At 48.4% G+C, this 23,421-nt stretch overlaps 1 protein-coding gene across 8 annotated transcripts in view; it reads left to right on the forward strand.

Annotated features, from left to right (window-relative positions):
• Positions 1-23,421, forward strand: part of NRXN2 (neurexin 2) — a 393,602-nt gene that overhangs the window by 58,691 nt on the left and 311,490 nt on the right. For 5 of the 8 annotated variants that reach the window (XM_056852311.1, XM_056852313.1, XM_056852316.1 and 2 more), the window contains one exon: positions 15,904-15,972. The exons of the other annotated variants lie outside the window; for them this stretch is intronic. In XM_056852311.1, coding sequence (XP_056708289.1) covers positions 15,904-15,972 — 69 coding nt within the window. The remainder of the gene's footprint in view (positions 1-15,903; positions 15,973-23,421) is intronic. 8 annotated transcript variants of the gene reach the window in all.

Below are 23,421 nucleotides of genomic sequence, written 5' to 3' on the forward strand. Positions count from 1 at the left end.
GGGGGCATTTTTGGGGTTAGAGGTCCCAAACTTTCGGCAGAGCTTCAAAGGACGTTTATTGAAAGACTCCCCAAGTTTTGTAAAGATTGGGTCAGGGGGGGCTGAGATATGGGCCCTGAAAGGGGTCCCCCCACCCTTAATGTGCATCTCTCAGCAGAGCTTGCCGCCCACGCACAAAGCTCCCAGCCCCGACAACAGCTGAGAAATTTGCAAAACAACTGCAAAACAACACAACCTTGTTAAACAACACCTTTGCAACACACAACTGAAACCTCCCCCCTCAAACCAGGGAGCGAGAGACTCGAGGGGGAACACACACCCCAGGCAGAACCGACGAAAGCCCCCTTTGGCTTCCCCCCCACCCACAGAAACTGCTCCCTCCACACACACACACAGACTCTGCTTTCCCCCCCCCCACACACATACACAGGAGAAAAATTATAGATTAAAGCCCCCAAAGGGGTCTTACTGTCTTCTGTTCCATCAAGAGGGGCTGAAGAGGACTTGTAATCCAAGATGATTCCAATTAGGCACGGGACGTTTTGCTCTGGAGATGCACAGGATTGGCTGATCCATTCATCCCAATAGGGGAAAGGGGAAAGCCCATATCTCGGGACCCCCTGACCCAATGTTCACAAAACTTGGGGGGTATCTTAAGAACACTGGTCTGAAACTCCGCTCAAAGTTTGGGATCTGCACCCCAAAAATGCGCCCCCTGCAGCCATGGAAAGAGAAAAGGGGGGAGGCGATATTTCTGCCCCCACTGAACCCATCTTTACAAAACTTGGGTAGTATCTTAAGAATAATTGACTGAAGCTATGCTAAAAGTTTGGGGGCTATATCCCCAAAAAAGTGCCCCCTGCAGCCACATAAATGGAAAAGGGAGGGAAAAGGGGGAGAGCCCATATCTCGAGACCCCCTGACCCAATGTTTACAAAACTTGGGGGGTATCTTAAGAACACTGGTCTGAAACTCCGCTCAAAGTTTGGGATCTGTACCCCCAAAAATGCGCCCCCTGCAGCCATGGAAAGAAAAAGGGGGGAGCCCATATCTCGGGACCCCCTGACCCAATGTTTACAAAACTTGGGGGGTATCTTAAGAAGCTTCATCTGAAGCTCCAGTGAAAGTTTTGTGTCTGTACCCCAAAAAATACGTCCCCTGCAGCCACAGAAAGGAGCGAATGTGCACAAGCACCCCCACACACACACACGAGGATTTCGCTCTCTCTCTCTCTCTCCCTGGCCGGGCCGCACATCAGCTGATTCCTCCAGTACTCAATCCTGACTGATTGGCCAGAAGAAGACCCAGCTTAGCCACCGATTGGCCGGGGGAGGAGAATGCTGCTTACTGACGGCCCTGAATTTGCCGAATTTATTCGCGAACTCCCGAACTCGCTGAATTCGGCCCCCCCGGTTGCCCGCCAGTTTTTTTTTTTATATATATAAATTTTATTGGGTTTTATACTAGAAATTTTCCATTGCATTAAACAACATCTATGACAATATAAAGTTTCAATTCTAACCTAAAGTTGTTATAATTCCATAACATATAATAAAGAAAAAAAAAAGAAAAGAAAAAGAAATGGAAAATTTTTGACTTCCCCTTCACCTCTATCTTCCTCTTAATAAAAAGTTCATCCCGTCGTAGTTAATCTAATCTTAATAAACTATCAATACCATATATAAAAAAAAACCATAATCTGTTAGTAAATATAATTATGCTTATTCATTATAAAAAAGACCAAAAATAATCCTCTGGATCAGATTAGAAAATATTCTTCCATTCTTCCCAATTTTAACTCATATTCACAATAATGCATCCACGCCCCCCATTCCCCCAGAAACCGAGCGTCATTTTCTTCATTTAGAATAACTGTGAGTTTTGCCATTTCTGCCACTTCAAACATTTTAACAATCCAGTCTTTTTTCTCAGGAATTTCTAACCCTTTCCATTTTGCTGCATAAAGCAGTCTCGCAGCTGTTGTGGCATAAATCAAAAAGGTTCTTTGTGTTGATAAGTCGTCTGGAATCATACTCAATAACATCATTTCTGGTGTTTTGGGTATATTCTTTTGTAGTATTAGTCTCAATTCATTATAGATCATGTCCCAAAAGTCTTTAGCTTTGTCACAGGTCCACCACATGTGATAAAAGGAACCAATTTCTTTGTTACATTTCCAACAGATAGGGGACATTGTTTTATAAATCTTTGCAATTTTCTTAGGTGTTAAATACCATCTATACATCATTTTATAAATGTTTTCTCGCACTGACTGTGCTTTTATTCCTTTTAGATCTTTGGACCATAGTCGTTCCCATTTATTTAAAGCAATATCATGTCCCACATTTTGAGCCCAGTCGATCATAGTTGGTTTAATCGTATCCTGCTCACAATATATTGTTATCGGTTGCCCGCCAGTTTTGAGTTCGGTTCCTCCCGAACTAAAAACCACCGAATCAGGGGAAATTTGGCTGATTTTCAGTTCGGGCCAAACCGAATCAACAGCCCTACATAGCAAACCTCCCACAATTAGAAGATTTGGAGATAGGCAGCAAAGTCCTGCAAAATAGAACACCTGCTGCAGCCATAGACAGGGGCAGTCGTGTGTACCAGGTGGCATGGGGTTTTTTTCCCTCCACTATGGGAAGTCAGACTGAACAGAGAAGCTTTTGTAAGATTGGGTTGTAGTTACTGTTAAGAGGCAGGGAGCTCTAACATTATGGGGCAGCCACTGTGAATATCTCTGTGTGCTGTTGCCTTGTGGACACGGCTCTAATGCGGGGGTCCACAACCTTTTGGAGCCTGCAGTCACCTCTGGAATTCTGCCAGAGGGTGGTGGGTAGGGTTGCCAAGTGCCCGGTGGTGGCGGGTAAAATCCCGCCGATCCACCGGGATGCCCGTCGGCCAGCTGATGGCCAGCGGGCACTCTGTGCACATGCGTGCACACATCGCTTTAGGGTAATCCTGAAAGTGACGCGGGCGCTCTGGCAATCTTGGATAAAAACTCTATGGAAACCATAGTTTTAGCCAAGATCGCTAGAGCGTCCGCGTCGCTTCCAGGTAAACCCGGAAGTGACGTAGGCGCGTTGTGCGGGGTGCGCGTCGCACGAGGTGTGTGCATCCCGCGCCACAGTCACAACCCCAGAAAGCTCCCACTAGCGGAGCTACGGGGCCTGGCAAGCCTAGTGGTGGGTGTGCAACCACAAAATGGCTGCCACAGAAGAAGAGTTGGTTTTTATAGGCCGACTTCCTCTACCACTTAAGGGAGACTCAAACCGGCTTACACAGGAGGTGGAGAACTAACTACATGATGTCAGGAAGTGTAAATTGTCAAGCTGAATAGCCCAGACCAGCTTCAGCTCATCAGATCTTAGAAGGGAAGCAGGGTTGGCCCTGGTTAGTACTTGGATGGGAGACCACCAAGGAAGTCCAGGATTGCTATGCAGAGGGAAGACAGAAGCAACGGCAAACCACCTGTGCTCATCTGGTGCCTTGAAAACCCCATGGTTGCCATAAGTGAGTTGTGAGTTATGGCACTGACTATTAATTAAATCTTCAACATTTCAGGCAGAAGCTCTGTTTAACAGGGTGCCTTTTAAAATGAACATATTGTTTAACGTTTTATTTTCGCATACACAGGCTGAGCTTTAGTTAAGGTGCAGTGAAGATCCTTGTGCTGTGGTGGCCGTTGCTGCCAGAGTAGCATGTTTAAAAATATGCACAGCCAATCAAATCTCCCTGCTGCACAAAAGCTCCCTCTGGCCCCGCCCATGTTTTAAAAACATGCCTATGGGCCCCGCTTTGGGGACCTCTGCTCTAAAGGGTTGCCCTTCTGCACTTCAGCCTAACTAACTGCAAATGTTGGGATCACTTTAAATGTCCTGGCTCCTCCCAAAGCACCCTGGGAACTTCAGTCTTGTGAGGGTGTTGAGGATTATCTTTGTTGGAGAGATCTTTTCCTTTTACAAACCTGCCCCTCCCAGTGCTCCTTAGCTGGGGAGTGTTTGTGGGGAAGTAGGCTGGAAATAAAGAGACTGAAGAATGGAAGAGATGCACGCCTCCATGTGCAATGCCCAGGACTGTAGGTCCAAGTCCGGAATCGCCTCCCAGTCTTTAGCAGAGGCTGGGCAAACACTTGTCAGGGATGCTCAAGGCTGATCCTGCATTAAGCAGAGGGTTAGACTAAATGGCCTGTATGGCCCCTTCCAACTAGGGTTGCCAGGTTCCTCTTTGCCACCGGTGGGAGGTTTTTGGGGCGGAGCCTGAGGACAGAGTTTGGGGAGGGGAGGGACTTCAATGCCACAGAGTCCAATTGCCAAATCAGCCATTTTCGCCAGGTGAAGCTGATCTCTATCGGTTGGAGATCAGTTGAATAGCAGGAGATCTCCAGTTAGTGCCTGGAAGTTGGCAGCCCTACTTCCAACTCTATGATTCTATTTGTGAGCTGAGCCTGAAAGGCGGTGGGCAGGCATGCTGAGTAGATATAGGATGTCTTTCAAGGTGTGAATGACCTTGTTCCCTGCCACTTGAGTAATAGAGACTGCTTCTCTGGGTGGAACTCAACATGCCTCCAATTTTATGGGGAGCCTCCACACAATTTATACTCTTTGTGTACATGAAGCATGGGGCTCCTGGGACTTCCCTAAGCCAAGGCAAAGGAAGAACTTCTTTTGCTCTGACTTATGCTCAGGTGGGTGTGGGAGGAACCTCCTATGGAAGCTCCGCCCACAGCCAATCTTGGGGGAGGGGGCGGAGCTGGACTTCACCTGCAAAATGGTAAATCTAAACTCAGCTTTTTCCCCCACACACCTAGGATTGCCAGGTCCCTCTTCGCCACTGGTGGGAGGTTTTTGGGGTGGAGCCTGAGGCGGGTGGGGTTTGGGGAGGGGACTTCAATGCCATCGAGTTCAATTGCCAAAGCAGCCATTTTCTCTAGGTGAATTGGTCTCTATCGGCTGGAGATGAGTTGTATTAGCAGGAGATCTCCAGCTGGTACCTGGAAGGTGGCAACCCTACACACACCCCTTCAGCCCTTTAATGAGCTTTTGAAAAATCTCACACCTTAGCTCAGCTGTGAGCCACATTAATCTGTAAATGGGGAGGGGGGGGTGTAGCCAGGCCACTTGGGCCAACAAGACTGTTATCTTGCTGGCACTTTTGCACCAACATGACAGAGGAGGCACAGAGGTGAGGACAGCAGCAAGTAATGCCAGGACAGGGTGGCAAGTGGCACAGACCCATTCCACCTCACTTGTTGCTGCTTCCATGGTGGAGTCAGCTTCTCCCATACTATGTGTGGAAATGGCCTTAGACTAGGATTCCCAACCTCCAGGTGGCACCTGGAGATTTCCTGCTATTACAATTGATCCTCAGATGACTAAGATCAGTTCCCCTGGAGAAAATGGCTGCTTTGGAGGGTGGACTCCATGGTATTATACCCTGCTGAGGTACCTCCCCTCCTAAGTCCCCACCCTCCCAGTGTGGCGTAATGGTTAGGTTTGATTCCCCACTTCTCCACATGAGCGGTGAATGCTAATCTGGTGAACCGGGTTGGTTTCCCCACTCCTCCACATGAAGCCAGCTGGGTGACCTTGGGCTAGACACAGTTCTCTTCAAACTCTCTCAGCCTCACCTACCTCACAAGGTGTCTGTTTTGGTGAGAGGAAGGGAAGGAGATTGTAAACTGGTTTGATTCTCCTTTTAAAAAGGTAGAGAAAATTGGCATATAAAAACCAACTCTTTTTCCTCTCCCCAGAGTCCACCCCCCAAATCTGCAGATATTTCCCAACCCAGAGTTGGCAACCCTACTTTAAACAGCAAATAGCCCCAACTTCAGTGCATTTAGTAGCAGCCTAGCTTAGAGATTGGGAAGACATGAATGATGGTTAACTTGGACTGCCAGGCCTAGCAACTGGCGGGAGATGGGAGAAGCAGTGACTTCCATCTTGCAGGGTTTAACCATAGAGTTTTGGATGAGTGCTAGAGTGTCCCCCAGCGTGATGACCCAGACATCATCACACAGGGGGCACTCTACAATTCACCCCAAACTCTATGGGTGCTGACAGCACCCCCCCCCCCCATTTCACCCAGGCATTTCCTCCTGCTACCCAGCTAAGCAGTGTCAGGCAACAGGAACTGGGGGCAGAAAATTCCCTGCCCCCAGGGGGGAGCTGCCAATCCTAATGGTTACTGGGTCCAGATCAGAAAGAAACTGTTGAGGCCACTTTGCCATATGCATTAATTGCATTTGTATCCCACCTTTCTTCCCAGAAAGTCAGGGTGGCATACACAGAAATTATTGCGTTGTCCTTGCAACAACCCAGATGGTAAGCTTTGTAGCTGAAGCGGAGTTGGAATTTGAACTCGGGGCTGCTAGGTTCAATGTGGTCTCCACTTGCTGCTCTAGCATTCTGTGCCCGCTGGACAGCGTCAGTCTATTGTATTTAAATTTAAATTTTACCCATGAATATAGGTAAATATACATGGGAATCACCTGTGCCTCCAATGTCTTCTGGTAACATTCGGCCCAAGCATGCTGCTGCTACTCATGACTTAGGGGTGCCCTGCAGGCTCACATACTCCTGCCTTTTGCTCTGCCCCTCATGTGAGGGCACATCTTGCCAACCCGCATCCTGACAATGTTAGCAAACTGTGTTTTGGCGAACTGTGGTCAGCAAAAAATGCCAGCATAGGCATGATGCCAACTGTAGTGCCCATGTAATACTGGCTGAAGTTCAGTCCCATACTGTAAGGTGGTATGCCCGGACATGGGCAAGACTGCTGGAAGGGAAAGAAGCAAGTGAAGGGTGGGCTCTTCTAAAACAAGAGCTCTTGCAAGCTCAAGCCCTCACTATTCCAACAAGAAGGAAACATGGTAGGGGGTCCAAGAAGCCAATGTGGATGAACAGAGAGCTCCGTGATGAGCTCAGGGAGAAAAAAGAAATGTTCAAGAAATGGAGGCAAAGACATACCTCTAAAGAAGAGTATCTGCGGGTTGCTAGGCACTATAGGTCAGCCATCAGAGGTGTCAAACCTCACAGTGAGCTGATGCTGGCCAGGGAAGCTCGCTACAAGAAAAGCTTCTTCAGATATGTGAGGAGCAAACGCAAGGGAAAAGAGGACATAGGCCCACTGTTGGGTGAAAATGGAGAAACTCTGACAGAGGACAGAGAGAAAGCAGAGAGGCTCTATGCCTATTTTGCCTCAGTTTTTCCCCTGAAGAAAACAAGCTCATCTAGAGATGGTAGTAGGCAAGGCACGGTGTCGGGGCTGCTGGCTGACATGAACTAAGAGGTAGTTGAGAGGTTGCACTGGATGAGCACAAATCCCCCAGGCCAGACGGTATGCACCCGAGAGTGCTCAAAGAACTTTCTAGCGAGCTTGCAGAGCCTTTGTCCATCGTCTTCCAGACCTCTTGGAGGACGGGAGACATGCCACAAGACTGGAGGAGGGCTAATGTTGCTCCTTTTTTCAAAAAAGGGAGGAGGGATGACCCATGATACTACTGGCCAGTCAGTTTTACCTTGATCCCAGGGAAGATTCCAGAGCAGATTTTAAAGAGATCAATCTGTGAGCATCTGAAGGACAACTTGGTGATCCAGGGAAGCCAGCACTGATTTGTCCCCAACAGATCCTGCCAGACCAACGTTGCTTCCTTCTGTGATCTAGTGACAAGCTTACTGGATCGAGGGAATGCTTTTGATGTTTACCTGGATTTCAGAAAAGCTTTTACCCATGATGTTCTGATGGGTAAACTACAGGATGTGGGCTGAACTCTAGGATAATCAGGTGGATAGGGAACTGGTTGGAGAACCTCACTCAAAGAGTAGTTTTCAGGGGCATTTCATCAGAATGGAGAGAGGTGTCCAGTGGGGTGCCACAGGGTTCAGTTTTGGGCCCGGTCCTTTTCAATATTTTTTATAACTGATCTGGGTGAGGGTGTGGAGGGACTACAGCTTAAATTTGCAGATGACACCAAATTGGGAGGGAGGAGCAGCGAACACACCAAAAGATAGAGATAGAATTCAACAAGATCTGAACTCACTGGAAAAGTGGGCGGATGTGAACAAGATGCACTTCAACAAGGATAAGTGCCAAGTTCTACATCTGGGTAATAAAAATGAGGGACATTCACACTGGATGGGGGAGATGCTTTTAGGTAGCAGTGTGTGTGTGAATAAGATCTTGGGGTACGAGTGGACCATAAATTAAATATGAGCAGCTAGTTTGATGCAGTGACAAAAAAAAAGGCTAATGCGATATTGGGATGTATCAACAGAGACATAACATCAAAATCTCAAGATGTCATACTTCCACTGTACACTGCATTGGTCAGGCCGCACCTGGAGTATTGTGTGCAGTTCTGGAGGCTCACTTCAGAAAGAATGTGGACAGAATGGAGCAGGTGCAGAGGAGAGCGATGAGGATGATCAGGGGCCTGGAGACCAAGCCCTATGAGGAAAGGCTGAGGGAGCTGGGCATGTTTAGTCTGGAGAAGAGGAGGTTGAGGGGGGACATGATTGCTCTCTTTAAGTATTTGAAGGGCTGTAACTTAGAGGAGGGCAGGGAGCTTTTCCTGTTGGCAACAGACTTGCAATAATGGGTTTAAATTGCTGGCAGAAAGGTACCGGCTGGATATTAGGAAAAACATTTTTACAGTAAGATTTGTTCGATAGTGGAATCAGCTACCTAGGGAGATGGTGAGCTCCCCCTCACTGGCAGTCTTTAAGTAGAGGCTGGACAAACACTTGTCAGGGGTGCTCTAGGCTGATCCTGTATTGAGCAGGGGGTTGGACTAGATGGCCTGTATGGCCCCTTCCAACTCTATGATTCTACAAAGAGAGGACAACAGGTGCAAAGCTCCTAAGATTCTTCCAGTCAGCTCACCACGGCTACCTAAGTGCTGTCAAGTTGCAGCTAACCTATGGTGACCGCAGCAAGGGGCTTTCAAGTAGAGTTCTCTAAGAATTACAACTGATCTCCAGACTACAGAAATCAGTTCCCCTGGAGGAAACAGCAGCTTCGGAGGGCATCACATCCCTGCCGAGGGCATCACATCCCTGCCGAGCTCCCACTCCTAAAACTCCGACTTTCAAAAACTTCACCCCCAAAATCTCCAGGAATTTCCCAAGCCAGAGTTGGTAACCCTGCTTTCAAGGCAGGTGAGCAGCACAGCTGTTCTGGCATTGTCTTTCTTGGTGGTCTCCCATCTAAGCACTGGCCCTGCTTAGCTTCTGAGATCTGAGAAGAGTGGGGTATATATACCATGCCGACCTCTCTCTCCTGTCTAGGCTTGTAGGCAGCCTTTCTTGTCTGGATTGAGCCTTAACCTCTGAAACTCCAGCTTCTTCTACGTGAGGATTTCCCTTGCATGGAGAGCGGGAAGCCCCCACGTGCAAAGGAAACGTCCTCATTAGGCTGTTGCTCATTCTGAGCACGACTCGTGGACTTTGCAGGGATTCCCGCTTTAAACCAGATCAAACGTGAACTGGGGTGGCTGCCGGTGGAGCATCCGTTTTGAGAGCTCAGCGTCTCTTTCAAAATGGCGCTGGGTAGCTCTCTGCCATGCACCAGTCCTCCCCCCTCCCCATTTTCCCTTCCCCATAGGGAAGCCAGCATATAGGTGGGACCTGGGGATCCCCCAGAATGACAGCTCATCTCCAGACTACAGAAATCAGTTCCTCTGGGGAAAAAATGGATGCTTTGGAGGATATATTCTGTGACATTGTACCCCATGGAGGTCCCTGTCCTCCCCAGGCTCCATCCCCAAATCTACCTGAGTTTCCCAACCTGGATCTGACAACCCTACCCACCCCAATTCCCTGCCAGTGACTGGGGGGGGGGGGATCTGCTGGTGGCCTGGGGACCTTCCCCTGCCCAGCTGTGCTGTACTGTTGGGCTGCAAATGAGAAGGAAGTGAGAGGAAAGGCCTGGTTCCAGGCTGGAGGGTGGGGAGTAGAGTTAGGGTTGCCAGCCTCCAGGTGGTGGCTGGAGATCTCCCGCTATTACAACTGATCACCAGGCGACAGAGGTCAGTTCCCCTGGAGAAAATGGCCGCTTTGGCAATTGGACACTATGGCATTGAAGTCCCTTCCCTCTCCACATGAACACATGACGTTGCCTTATACTGAATCAAACCTTTGGTCCATCACAGTGGCTCTCCAGGGTCTCAGGCAGGGGTCTTTCACATTGCCTAGTCCCTTGAGCTGGAGATGCTGGGGATTGAACCTGGGACCTTCTGCATGCCAAGCAGATGCTCCACCACTGAGCCACAGCCCCTCCCCTCCAAACCCCACCCTCCTCAGGCTCCACCCCCAAACTCTCCAGGTATTTCCCAACCCGGAGCTGGCAACCCTAAGCAGATCAGTTGTTATCATTCTGCACTTTTGCACATGTGCCACAGAAGAAAAGGGAGGAGCAGGGCAGGAGGTAGCGGCAGCAGCGAGTGGAGCAAGAACAGATGTGTGTGAACTAGGATTGCTGAAAGTCCTGAAAAATACTACAACGTCCTGTCCCTTTAAGAGAGGCTTAATGCGTGGAAATGGGCAGCTGAAGCTTTTCATGACATGGAGGGTTCACATCACCTGGCAAACAACATTTCTTTTAGCCACTATTAAAGGGACATTTCTCTCCCCCCCCCCCGCTCTCCAGCCAGTTAGCAGCTTTAGAGTTCTCACCTGTTTCCTGTCCTACTTGCTGCTGCAAGGATAGCAGGGTGTGTGCTTTCACACCCCTGTGTAGATGTTAGCAAAAATAAGGACATGAGAAAGGCCATGCTGGATCAGACCAAGACCCATTAAGTCCAGCAGTCTATTCACACAGTGGCCTACCAGATGCCTCTAGGAAGCCCACAAACAAGACGACTGCAGCAGCACCATCCTGCCTGTGTTCCACAGCACCTAAGATAATAGGCATGCTCCTCTGATCCTGGAGAGAATAGGTATGCATCACGACTAGTACCCATTTTTACTAGTAGCCATGAATACCCCTCTCCTCCATGAACATGTCCACTCCCCTCTTAAAGCCTTCCAGGTTGGCAGCCATCACCACATCCTGGGGCAGGGAGTTCCACAATGTAACTATGCATTGTGTGAAGAAATACCTCCTTTTATCAGTTTTGAATCCCTCACTCTCCAGCTTCAGCAGATGACCCCGCATTCTAGTATTATGAGAGAGGGGAAAAAGCTTCTCCCTATCCACTCTCCAAACCATGCATAATTTTATAAACCGCTGTCATGTTTCTCCTTAACCGCCTTCTTTCCAAGCTAAACAGCCCTAAGCGTTTTAACCGCTCCTCACAGGGCAGTTGCTCTAGACCCCTGATTGTTTTGGTTTCTCTTTTCTGCACCTTCTCAAGCTCTGCAATATCCTTTTTTAGGTGTGGTGACCAGAACTGTACACAGTATCCCAAGTGTGGTCTCACCATAGATTTGTACAAGGGCAGTATGATAGCAGTTTTGTTCTCTATTCCTTGTCTAATTGTGGCCAGCATGGAAAATGCTGGTGGAGACATAATGACAGCAATAACGTAAATGTAACATTGACTAATGTTACATTCAGATTTGAAAGCGGTGGTGGGTAGGGATGCCCACACTAGAGGGGAGCAGGGGGCAAGCTGCCAGCACACTCCCAGTTTAACTAACCGTGGTTAGGCGGTTAGGTAGCAGTTTTGTCAGCACTGAGCCTTAACATGCAAAATACTGACACAACAGATCTTGGTCAGATGAACAAACAATTTTATGCCTTTAAGGCAAATGTAGGGCTGCAGAGAAAGAGAGCGCAAGTTGCACAGTCCACGATTCCCACTCTTCTGCGAAGCTTGCTGGGAAGCCTTAGGCCAGTCACTCTCTGTCTCAGCCTGCCCTACCTCATATGGCTGCTGGGAGTAGGGTTGCTAATTGCCTTAGAGAGAGAAAATGCCCTGTTCCTTTAATAGAGGCTTAATAGGATGTTATTTACCTCCATGCCACTAAAAGCTTGAGCTGCCTATTTCCATACGTTAAAGGTACAGGAAACATTTCTCCAGACCTCTTGGGAGAATAAAATGGGGAGAGAAAACCAGGTCACATGAAGCTGCCTTATACTGAGTCAGACCATGAATGTCAGTATTGTCTACTCAGGCTGGCAGCAACTCTCCAGAGTCTCGGTGGAGGTCTTTCCCATCACCTGCTACCTGATTTAGGGTTGCCAGGTCCCCCTTCACCATCGGTGGGAGATTTTGGGGGGCGGAGCCTGAAGAGGGAGGGGTTTGGGGAGGGGAGGGACTTCAATGCCATAGAGCCCAATTGCCAAAGCAGCCATTTTCTTCAGGTGAACGGATCTCTATCGGCTGGAGATCAGTTGTAATAGCAAGAGATCTCCAGCTAGTACCTGGAGGTTGGCAACCCTAACCTGATCTTTTTATTGGGAGGTGTAGGGGATGAAACCTGGGACCTTCTACGTGCCAAGCAGATGCTCTGTCACCGAGCTGCAGCCCCTCAGCCAAGTATGCCACCCTGAGCTCCTTGGAGGAGAGCAGGATAAAAATGTACTTGACAGAAAGATAGAACTCTGGAGGTGCTGTCATCGGGCACCGACATCTTGGCCCTCTTCTCCATTCACTTTACCTGATTGCTTTGTGGGTTAGGGAAATGCACTCTTTGCATGCACTGAGATATTCTTGGACAATGCTGATTAAGTGATGAATGACAAAACAGACTCTCAGGGCTAGGCCCCAACGCAGATGAAGCCATAAGCAAAATTGCCCACTGTGCATGCTGGTTGGTGAGCTGCCTGATCCAAGTCAGCCATTGACAAAGGCCGGCTTAGACGCCCTCAGTTCTTGTAAGGCGAATGCAGATGAACATAGTGTTGGGTGTAGACTGCTTTGTTTGTGCCCCATGATATTTTCAAGTTACAACAGTCCACAGGCTGATAATAGGCCAAACACTGGGGGGGGGGTAGGGTTGCCAGCTCCGGGTTGGGAAATACCTGGAGATTTTGGGGGCGGAGCCTGGGGAGGGCGGGGTTTGGAGAGGGGAAGGACTGCAGTGTCATAGAGTCCAATTGCCAAAGCGGCCATTTTTCCCAGGTGAACTGATCTCTGTTAGCTGGAGATCAGTTGCAATAGTGGGAGATCTCCAGCCATGACCTGGAGGTTGGCAATTGGGGAGAGTAAAAACAAAGGCAATGCAGAGCCTTGCATAAAATTTTGGTACAATTTGGTGCCTCTTGTGTACAGCATCTCTCCCCCCCCCCCCCCACTGTGTAACCAGCTTGGGGGAGGACTGCCATTTGGCCACATTCTAATTCTTGTGTGGTCTGTGGCTCTCCTGTGTTGGGAAAGGGCTGGAACTGGTGATGTTGCCATTTGCTGGAACCAAATGGAGAAAACTCAGAAATTCCCAACTTTGTAATTAGAAAGGACCATGTGAACCTGGTTTGTGTTCTTTGCGCTTAAATGTTTCTTCCAGATTTTGCAACGTGAATGCAAATTGAACATTGCTTTCATTGCATGACTGGATTAGTCTTCTGCTTCTGGGCACAGTAATGTTTTGGCCACTTTCTTTTAGTACCCTAAAATGTAAAGATAGTTCCCTGCTCAAGCACCGGGTCAATATTGACCCATGGGGTGACGTCACATCCCTACGTTTTCTAGGCAGACTATGTTTATGGGGTGGCTTGCCATTGCCTTCCCCAGTCATCTACACTTTACCCCCAGCAAGCTGGATACTCATTTTACTGACCTCGGAAGGATGGAAGGCTGAGTCAACCTTGAGCCGGCTACCTGAAACCGACTTCCATCGGGATCGAACTCAGGTCGTGAGCAGAGTTTTGTCTGCAATACTGCAGCTTACCACTCTGCACCACCCTACAGATTTCAAGTGTACGTAAATAGATTGCTGGAGCAGGTGGGAGAATTAGCCAAGTTACAAGCGGGGTCTGCCTGGCATGCTGGCATTCACCCCAGTTTCATACCAGGAAGATTCTAGCCCTTTCACCATGCAGGAAAGCGTGAACTGTGGAACAATTAGACGGGAAAAGAGGAGACGCAAGGATCCTTCAAAAGAAGAAAAGGTTTTGAAAATAATAGCAACATTTATTATGATTGCCAGCTCCGAGTTGGGAAATACCTGGAGATTTTGGGGGCGGAGCCTGGGGAGGGCAGGGTTTGGAGAAGGGAAGGACTGCAATGCCATAGAGTCCAATTGCCAAAGCGGCCATTTTCTCCAGGGGAACTGATCTCTGTCGGCTGGAGATCAGTTGTAATCCCAGGAGATCTCCAGCTACTACCTGGAGGTTGAGAAAACAAGTACAGGAGCAATGCTGATAACAATGCCAATATATTATAGCTACATATACACTAATGCCACAATTAATTTGAAATATAAATTATATCAGGTAAGTATCAAGTAATTCCTTTGAAATAACTATCTTGGTCTTTTCTCAAAACAGCTGCTGCAAGATGAATAGTCAAGGAGAATTCGATCGTTTTGGAGCATCTGTTTTGAGAAGAGACCAAGATAGTTATTTCAAAGGACTTACTTGATACTTACCTGATAGAATTTATATTTCAGATTAATTGTGGCATTTTTGCACATCCACTGTTGTACTGAATGTATTGTGGTTGGTGGTTTCATTACCACATACTGTAAAGTGTATATGTAGCTATAATATGTTGGCATTGTTATCAGCATTGCTCCTGTACTGGTTTTCTCATCCTCCTGATAATAGTACAGAGGTGTCTTTTTTCCTCCTTCACTACCTGGAGGTTGGCAACCCTAATGTTTCTATCTCTCTGCCTGACCTTGCTGCTAGTTACAGTGCCAAAGGGGGGGAGGAGAGGCCACTACGTAAATCACTACACAGGTGATTTGTGCACCTCTAAAGAGTTAAAATAAACAAAAAACATATATCAGGGTTTACAAAGTAGTGTGATAATGGGACAGGGGAATCAGTAATACTCAGTGATGTTCCAGGCAGAAGTAACAACGGCAGTTGATAACTGGGGCAGGGAATGGTTTTGTAGTATATTAAGAACATAAAATGAGCCCTACTGGGGGCATGTAGTTCAACTGGGGGGGAGCATCTAGTCCAACATCCTGTTTGTAACATTAACCAGCCAAATGCTGTGGGGCTGGGTAGCCTTTAAGCATCTCCTGGCTGTTCACCTTTTACATTTTCCCAGGCACAAAATGTTGCTCCTTCACCACCTGGAAAATGCCTGCCACTGAAGCACCTCGCGGAGGGAAGACCTACCAAGCATGGGCATCCATTGCACATTTGCAATTGAACATCTGCAAAGATTTCCGATTGCTTTAAAGCATACCTTCATGTTCATGAGAGCTAGAACTTGCTTGGTTTAAAAAAATAAAAATAAAAAGCTCTATGATGCTGTATGGAGTGATGAATGCTCCCCCTGGTATGAGCTGTATTGCTGGCTCCTATGAAAAAGCCGTGCCTCCCTTTTTCTTTTCTTCTTCCTTGCAAATGAGATTTCCTGTTTTGTGTCTGGAGAAGGCTTGAATAGCTGTGCTTTTGCTGTCGGCCCCACAATGGGAGTCTGCTCTGGTAGCAGTTGATTACATAACCTGTAGCAAGGTCAAGAGCCCTGATTCTTCTGATTAACTACCCGCTCTGTGTGTGCTCAGAGGAACTTTGCTTCCCATGGTCTAAGGGCTCCACTCAGGCATTATAGGCGGCGACCTGGGGCCAAGCCCAGCTGTAGTGAAGCTCTGCATCCTGGGCTCCCAACTACCTCTGCAAAGTAAAACTGCTGGTCAGAATTCGTGCATAGGGAAGTGATTACGTGGTTGTGCGGCCTTTGGCTGACAGTATGTGGGACATCCACCTTTGCCTGGGATGTGTGGGGGGATGATATCCTGGGTCTTTTTCCTCCCTAATGCTGTGGTTCTGCTTCTCCAGTAGGGTCCCTACTGTACTCGGAAGGGGGGGCAGGGAGAGGAGCCAGTGAGGTGCACCAGACATCAAAAGGTCAGTGTAACACCCTCCCCAAATCTGTCCCCCCCCACACAGACCCAAAACATCCAGAGTGAATTAGGAGGTGCAAATTAGACAAAATGGTACCTTTTCATAGAATCATAGAGTTGGAAGGGACCACCAGGGTCATCTAGTCCAACCCCCTGCACAATTCACAACTACCTCACCCCCCACACCCCCAGTGACCCCCTACTCTATGTCCAGAAGATGGCCAAGATGCCCTCCCTCTCATGATCTGCCTATGGTCATAGAATCAGCATTGCTGACAGATGGCCATCTAGCCTCTTTTCTTAAATTAGCTTAAGTTGCTTTAGAGCAGGGGTGTCAAACATTAGGCCTGTGGGCTGGATCTGGTACCTTGAGAGCTCTTATCCGGCCCGCGAGCCAGCCAAGGCAGCCCCCTCCCCCCCAGTCCCAATCTGGGTTGGCAAGGCATGGCCCATTCCAACCAAGTGACGTCATATCCAGCCCTCATAACAAATGAGTTTGACACCCCTGCTCTAGAGTATGTAAACTTCTGGAATCCATAGTACTCTTTGTCAGGCAAAATGTATATTGCTCATAACTAACTATTTTTATGGATGGAAGGCAGCATGGTATAGCCCAATCTTGGCAGCTCACGGAAGCTAAGCAGGGTTATTACTTGGAAGGGAGACCACCAAGGAAGACTGTGCAGAGGAAGGCAAGGGCAAACCACCTCTTCTTCTCACTTGCCTTGAAAGCTGTTTGCTGGGGACGCCATAAGTTAGCTGTGACTTGATGGTACTTTACACTCACAGCTATTTATATGTGTTCGTTCACTTGTAATCAGCCTTGCTAAATACATGCTTTACTCTTTTCCTGTGCTGTCTGTTGATGGAAGAGTTTTGTGAAACTCAAAAAAACTTGCATATTTCAATATCAAACTAAGTTGGCCCTAAAGGCGCTGTTTGTAATGACTTTGACCTTCCTGCCCACTGGGATTAACACATCCATCTTTGTCGACTAAAACGTCACGGAATTGCCTTTGTGGGGTTTATGCCTGTTTTTGTTGGTTCAGTTTGCTTGAGCTCCCGATTTTGTGCTGCTCATCCCCTAACAGCTAGATTTGAAGAACTTTGGTTGGATCAGTGATTTGGGTGGACCCCAAATAGGCAGAAAGACCTGAAAGTTCCCAGCCTTGAATTTTTGGCACTGCTTTTTGCTAAAGCGTGGACAATATTCCAGAGGCTAGAAAATTTGCTTTGGGGTGCTTAGGTATTTCAAGTATTTTTGAGCCTTCCCTAGGGGCTGATTCCTTAACAATGTGATGTTCTGTTGACTATGAAATGTTTTCCAGCCCTATTCCTACACTTGAAGCTAAGGTGAAGTGCTGAAGGACTCCATGTGTGTAGCCTTTTGTGGAGCAGGGGTGGGATGAGTGCCGTCTCTGACCTGGAGCCGAATCTGCTTCAAGTACGAGTAGCACTGGTGGACCCTGCACGGAGTGTTTTATTTCTTTTGGGAGCTTTTTAGTTGGTGGACGGTGTGGTTTTTCAAACCTTGGTTGGGCTGTGAGGTTCTGGCTCCTGCATTTCGTGTAACATTTCTCAGGTGCGTGAAGAATTTTTAAAGACCTGGTGTACCCCTCTACCCCAACACTGAGTAAGGCCTCTGCAGGGGATGGTGTGCCCAGGGCATGGGATGGGATGCTCAACATAGTCCACCCTAGACATGTGTCGTTCTTCGTCCGAGCATGGAGAGCCAGCATGGTGTAGTGGATAAGAGTGGTGGTTTGGAGCGGTGGAGTCTGATCTGGAGAACCGGGTTTGATTCTCCACTCCTCCGCATGAGCGGTAGAGGCTAATCTGGTGAACTGGATTTGTTTCCCCACTCCTACACATGAAGCCAGCTGGGTGACTTTGGGCTAGTCATGCTCTCTCAGCCCCACCTACCTCACAAGGTGTCTGTCGTGGGAAGGGGAAGGTGATTGTAAGCCAGTTTGATTCTCCCTTAAGTGGCAGAGAAAGTCAGCATATAAAAACCAACTCTTCTTCTTCTTCCCATCCCACATAACAGCACCCATACAATGCCCCATATAAGGGGGGGATTTACGTTTTGATGTTCTGTTTGTAGTCAGAGACAAGATGGGGCATTGTTTGGGTACACATCCGCATGCCTGTAGTAGCAGTGGTGGTAGGGTTGCCAAGTCCCCCCCTGGCCACAAGCAGGGGATTGGTGGTGGTGGTGGGGGAGTTGCCAGATCCAGGTTGGGAAACTCCTGGAGATTTGGGGATGGAGCCTGGGGAGGACAGGGACCTCAGTGGGGTGCAAGGCCATCGAGTCCACCCTCCAAAGCATCCATTTTCTCCAGGGGAACTGATTTTTGTAGTCTGGAGACGAGCTGTGATTCCAGGGGATCCCCAGGCCGCACCTGGAGGCTGGCATCCCTAGGTGGTGGCCAGGGGTGAATGTTTCTGTGTGTGCAAGAAGGAATCCATGTTATGGTCCGAGTGGGAGTGATGGGGACCTGTGCTGTGATTTTGTCTGCAGGAGGAAGTAGTTATTCCAGATGGTCAGATTTCCCCAAGAAGGATGAAGAATTTTTGTGGGTGTGTAATGTATGGATGGCCCAGGCTAGCCTGATCTCGTCAGATCTCAGAAGCTAAGCAGAGTTAGTATTTGCCCTGGTTAGTATTTGGATGGGAGACCACCAAGGAATACCAGGGTTGCTGTGCAGAGGAAGGCACTGGCAAAACCACCTCTGTTAGTCTCTTGCCATGAAAACCCCAAAAGGGGTCGCCATAAGTCGGCTGCGACTTGACACACACACAATGTATGGGGAGAAGTTGTGTTGACTGGCCAAACTGCTCATTTTGGGGGCTTCTGGAGAGCAGCACTGCAGCATTTGTGTGGAGGCAAGAAAGTGTTTGTGGCATCACACCCTTCCCCTAAAAACACTACATGGAAGTTATTCCCATGGATGTTTGTAGACTCCCTACAGTTGCCAGTTTTGGGTTGGGAAATTCCTGGAGATTTTGGGGGTGGAGCCTGGAGAAGGCGGGATTTGAGGTGGGGAGGGGCTTCAGTGGGGTATAATGCCATAGAGTCCACCCTCCAAAGGAGCCCTGTGGCGCAGAGTGTTAAGCTGCAGTACTGCAGTCAAAAGCTCTGCTCACGACCTGAGTTCGATCCCAACGGAAGTTGGTTTCAGGTAGCCGGCTCAAGGTTGACTCAGCCTTCCATCCTTCCGAGGTCGGTGAAATGAGTACCCAGCTTGCTGGGGGTAAAGGGAAGATGACTGGGGAAGGCACTGGCAAACCACCCCGCAAACAAAGTCTGCCTTGGAAACGTCGGGATGTGACGTCATCCCATGGGTCAGGAATGACCCGGTGCTTGCACAGGGGACCTTTACCTTTACCTTTTACCACCTTCCAAAGTAGTCATTTTTTCCAGAGGAACTGGTCAGGGTCATCTGGAAATCAATTGTGATAGCGGGAGATCTCCAGGTGCCACCTGGAGGTTGGCAACCCTGCCAGTCCTGCGCTGTGTGTGTGTGTGTGTAAATGATGGGGTAGGAAAGGGCACTTTCAGGAGCAACACATGGATGGGCAGGGGGTGCTTAGCTCCTCTTCCACTTTCTGGTGCTCTGTGCAGATGCCTCTCCTGAAGCCCAGCTGTTTCAATTATTTCTTTCCCCACAGCTGGACTGCAGAAATCGAAGACAGCTCGGCTTGTGGGGGGGAGAGCATTTGGCAGGGACAATCCACAGTGGCAGGAGGGGTTCATCATCCCTTCCTCCCTCTCGCTTTCCTTCCTCCTGGTTTTGCCCTGCAAGCGATCCTCACCTGCCACATCCTCATTACCTTGTAAAGCTCAGGTTTGGACCAAGACCACTTGGTCCCCTCCCTCGGGGAGGGGCTGTGGCTCAGTGGTAGAGCATCTGCTTGGCATGCAGAAGGTCCCAGGTTCAATCCCCGGCATCTCCAGTTAAAGAGACTAGGCAAGTAGGTGATGTGAGCCGCTGCCGGTCTGAGTAGACAATATTGACTTTCATGGACCAAGGGTCTGATTCAGTATAAGGCAGCTTCATGTGTTCATGTGTTCATTAGGTGCTGTGGAACACAGGCAGAATGGTGCTGCTGCAGTTGTCTTGTTTGTGGGCTTCCTAGAGGCACCTGGCTAGCCACTGTGTGAACAGACTGCTGGACTTGCTGGGCCTTGGTCTGATCCAGCAGGGCTTTTCTTATGCCCCTGTGCCCTTAACACTCCCGGCCCGTGTGTGGTTCTGTCTCCACCCAGCAGCCTGTTCTGCTTTCCTGGTGTGTGTGCTTCAGACATTTTGCTGCTCTGTGTCTGAGTAGACAATACTGACTTTGATGGACCAACGGTCTGACTCAGTATAAGGCAGCTTCATGTGTTCAACTTCTAATACTATCTTTAATTCTTTGTAAACAAACTTAGGTAAGATGTTGTCCGGAGCCTGGCCTTGGCCAGGAAAGGGCGGCCCATAAATCTAATTAATCATCGTCATCATTATCTACATGGCTGTGTCTGTATAGTGAATGCCTGTTACAACATGGTGTATGTGTGTGTGTGGTACCCTTGCCTCTGCTCTTGAATGGCTGGGTGCCATTCTTTTCCACGCTGTGGTGCGATTGCATACCTCATTGCTTCTGAGCACCGATGCGTGTGCGCATCTTTGGGAGGCGCTTTGACATTGTGCAAGCATGTCAGCTTGCCCACTTTGCAACCGTGACTCTCCCGAGGCGCCCCTTGCTTCCGAGCTGCTCACACCAGCCCCTGCCCCCCAGTCACACACACACACACTCTCCCCATGCCAGCTGTGCGGTGCGTGAAAAATCCCAGCCTTAATATTTAATTACAACGTGAGCAATTAATACGCTTCGTCCAGGGAGAGTAGGGGAAAACTCCCAGGAATCGTTAACATTAATGATGCATTCAATACAAATAAGATGCCATTAATATACAAAAGGCCATGATTGATTTCAATCAGGATGCTCTGGGAGGAAGGGCAGAAAATGGGCAGCTTGCGCCGTTCGCAGCAGGGGCATCACAGGGCAAGATGGGCAGAACGAGCTTTGTCCGAGCCAGGCTAAAGAGCCCTTTGCGTAACGCCATTGTCTGGATACAATACCCAGGCCCCACATCCCACCCACAGCACCTGCCTGGAGGAATGGCAGAAGGCTGTTGGGGAAAAATAAATAAAACAGAAATCCATGGGCACCTTATAGACTATCAATATTTATTTGGGGAGGGGCCGTGGCTCAGTGGTAGAGCATCTGCTTGGCATGCAGAAGGTCCCAGGTACAATCCCCTGCATCTCCAGTTAAAGGGACTAGGAAAGTAGGTGATGTGAAAGACCTCTGCCTGAGACCCTGGAGAGCTGCTGCCGGTCTGAGTAGACAATACTGACTTTGATGGACCAAGGGTCTGATTCAGTATAAGGCAGCTTCATGTGTTCATGTGTATTCCAGTAGGCACTTTTGTGAGTCAGAGCTCACGTCTTTAGGTGCTATTCATCTGGTTTGCAGTCCACCTTGCCCGCCCGGTTTCCCTGTAGCCATCGTGGCTTTCTGCCTAAGGAGCTCAGGGAAAGGGGGGGGGGTTTGTAGTTCAACATGGAATGAAAAGGGTCTCTCTGGGCTACTTTAGGATTGCCAGCCTCCAAGTCGAGGCTTGAAGTTCTTCTGGAATTACAATTGATATCCAGATTACATAGATCCACCCCCCTGAAGGAAATGGGCAGTTTCAGACATCAGATTCTGGCAGGAGTCCACGACTTTTTTGAGCCTGAGGGCACCTTTGAAATTTCTGACACTGGATGGCTGCCACAAGATGGCTGCCACAAGAGAAGAGTTGGTTTTTATACCCCTATTTTCATTCATTCATTACCTTTATCAGGCATTAACATAAATGGACAAAATTACAGAATAAAGTAAAACAGACTACATTCAAATAGCATTACTTAAAAGTATGAACAAGGTGTTCGCGTATCCTTTGTACAGACAGCAAAAATCTGGCAATTTGTTGGGTGACAGAAGAGACTCTATCGGATAAAAGGTACATTACTAGCTCTGAACACTAAGCAGGAGGGGTTTAATATAAATATTTCTCAGCCTCATATAAAACTTACAATACAACAGCACATGGGTTAAGTGTTCAGGGACCCGCTCCGATTTTCTGTACCTTTTAAGGAGACTCAAACCAGCTTACAATCACCTTCCCTTTCAACCTGTTGGTTCTGGTCCGACCTTCTGGGGCAACAGAAAACAACTCGGCACCATCCTTCATATGACAGCCCTTCAAATACTTGAAGATGGTTATCATATTCCCTCTCAGTCTTCTCCTCTTCAGGCTAAACAAACCCAGCTCCTTCAACCTTTGCAGGATACTGTCCATTTCCTGATCATTCTGCACCAGAGTGCAGCATCCTGCATGTGGAGAGCATGGTTCTTTGACAGGCAGCTGCACATACAGATTGTGTCTGTAATGTAGGGATTGGGACGAATGGCATCTCCCCCCCCCCTTTTTGGTACACACTGTGATCTTGTGGCTTTTTAAAATTCAAAATCTTTTGGAGAACTGATGATCCTCTGATGATCCTTTGGAGAACTGATGATGATTTTCTCTCGTATCAGAGGAGCATGCCTATTATATATGGAACACAGGCAGGACAATGCTGGTGCAGTCATTGTCTTGCTTGTGGACTTCCTAGAGGCACCTGGTTGGCCACTGTGCGAACAGACTGCTAGACTTGGTGGGCCTTGGTCTGATCCAGCATGGCCTTTCTTATGTTCTTATCCATCCCTTGCTCATCCATTCCAGCCTTTTACCAAAATGCTACAAACACCAGCACCCTCTTTCCTTCCCTCAACCAGGCCTGCCAGTCTGCAGATCTCTAGCATTTTTCTCCTTTTAGTTAATTCTGTTTTGCTCAGTTCTTTGAAGCCTGTGTGCTCCTATCTCCAACCCTAGAGTTCTTACGTGTCAGTAATATAGTTTTTTACTGTGTGTCAATGTCTATCCTCCCATCTCGACATTATGTGTGCTCTAGATATATTTTTAATTTATTTAAAACAGCCGTAGCCCAACTTCATTCCTAAAATTGGGTGGCTTTATGTAAAGGTTTATGTGAAGAGTCCCATGGCGCAGAGTGGCAAGCTGCAGTCCAAGCTCTGCTCGTGACCTGAGTTCGATCCCAACGGAAGTTGGTTTTAGGTAGCTGGCTCAAGGTTGGCTCAGCCTTACATCCTTCCGAGGTCGGTAAAATGAGTACCCAGCTTGCTGGGGGTAAAGGGAAGATGACTGGGGAAGGCACTGGCAAACCGCCCCCGTAAACAAAGTCTGCCTAGGAAAGGTCAGGATGTGACGTCACCCCATGGGTCAGGAATGACCCGGTGCTTGCACAGGGAACCTTTACCTTTTTATGTAAAGGTTGTTTATAAAATCGCAAAGGTGGGA

This window comes from Euleptes europaea, chromosome 7 (genome assembly GCF_029931775.1).
Source record: "Euleptes europaea isolate rEulEur1 chromosome 7, rEulEur1.hap1, whole genome shotgun sequence".
Taxonomy (NCBI): Eukaryota; Metazoa; Chordata; class Lepidosauria; order Squamata; family Sphaerodactylidae; genus Euleptes; species Euleptes europaea.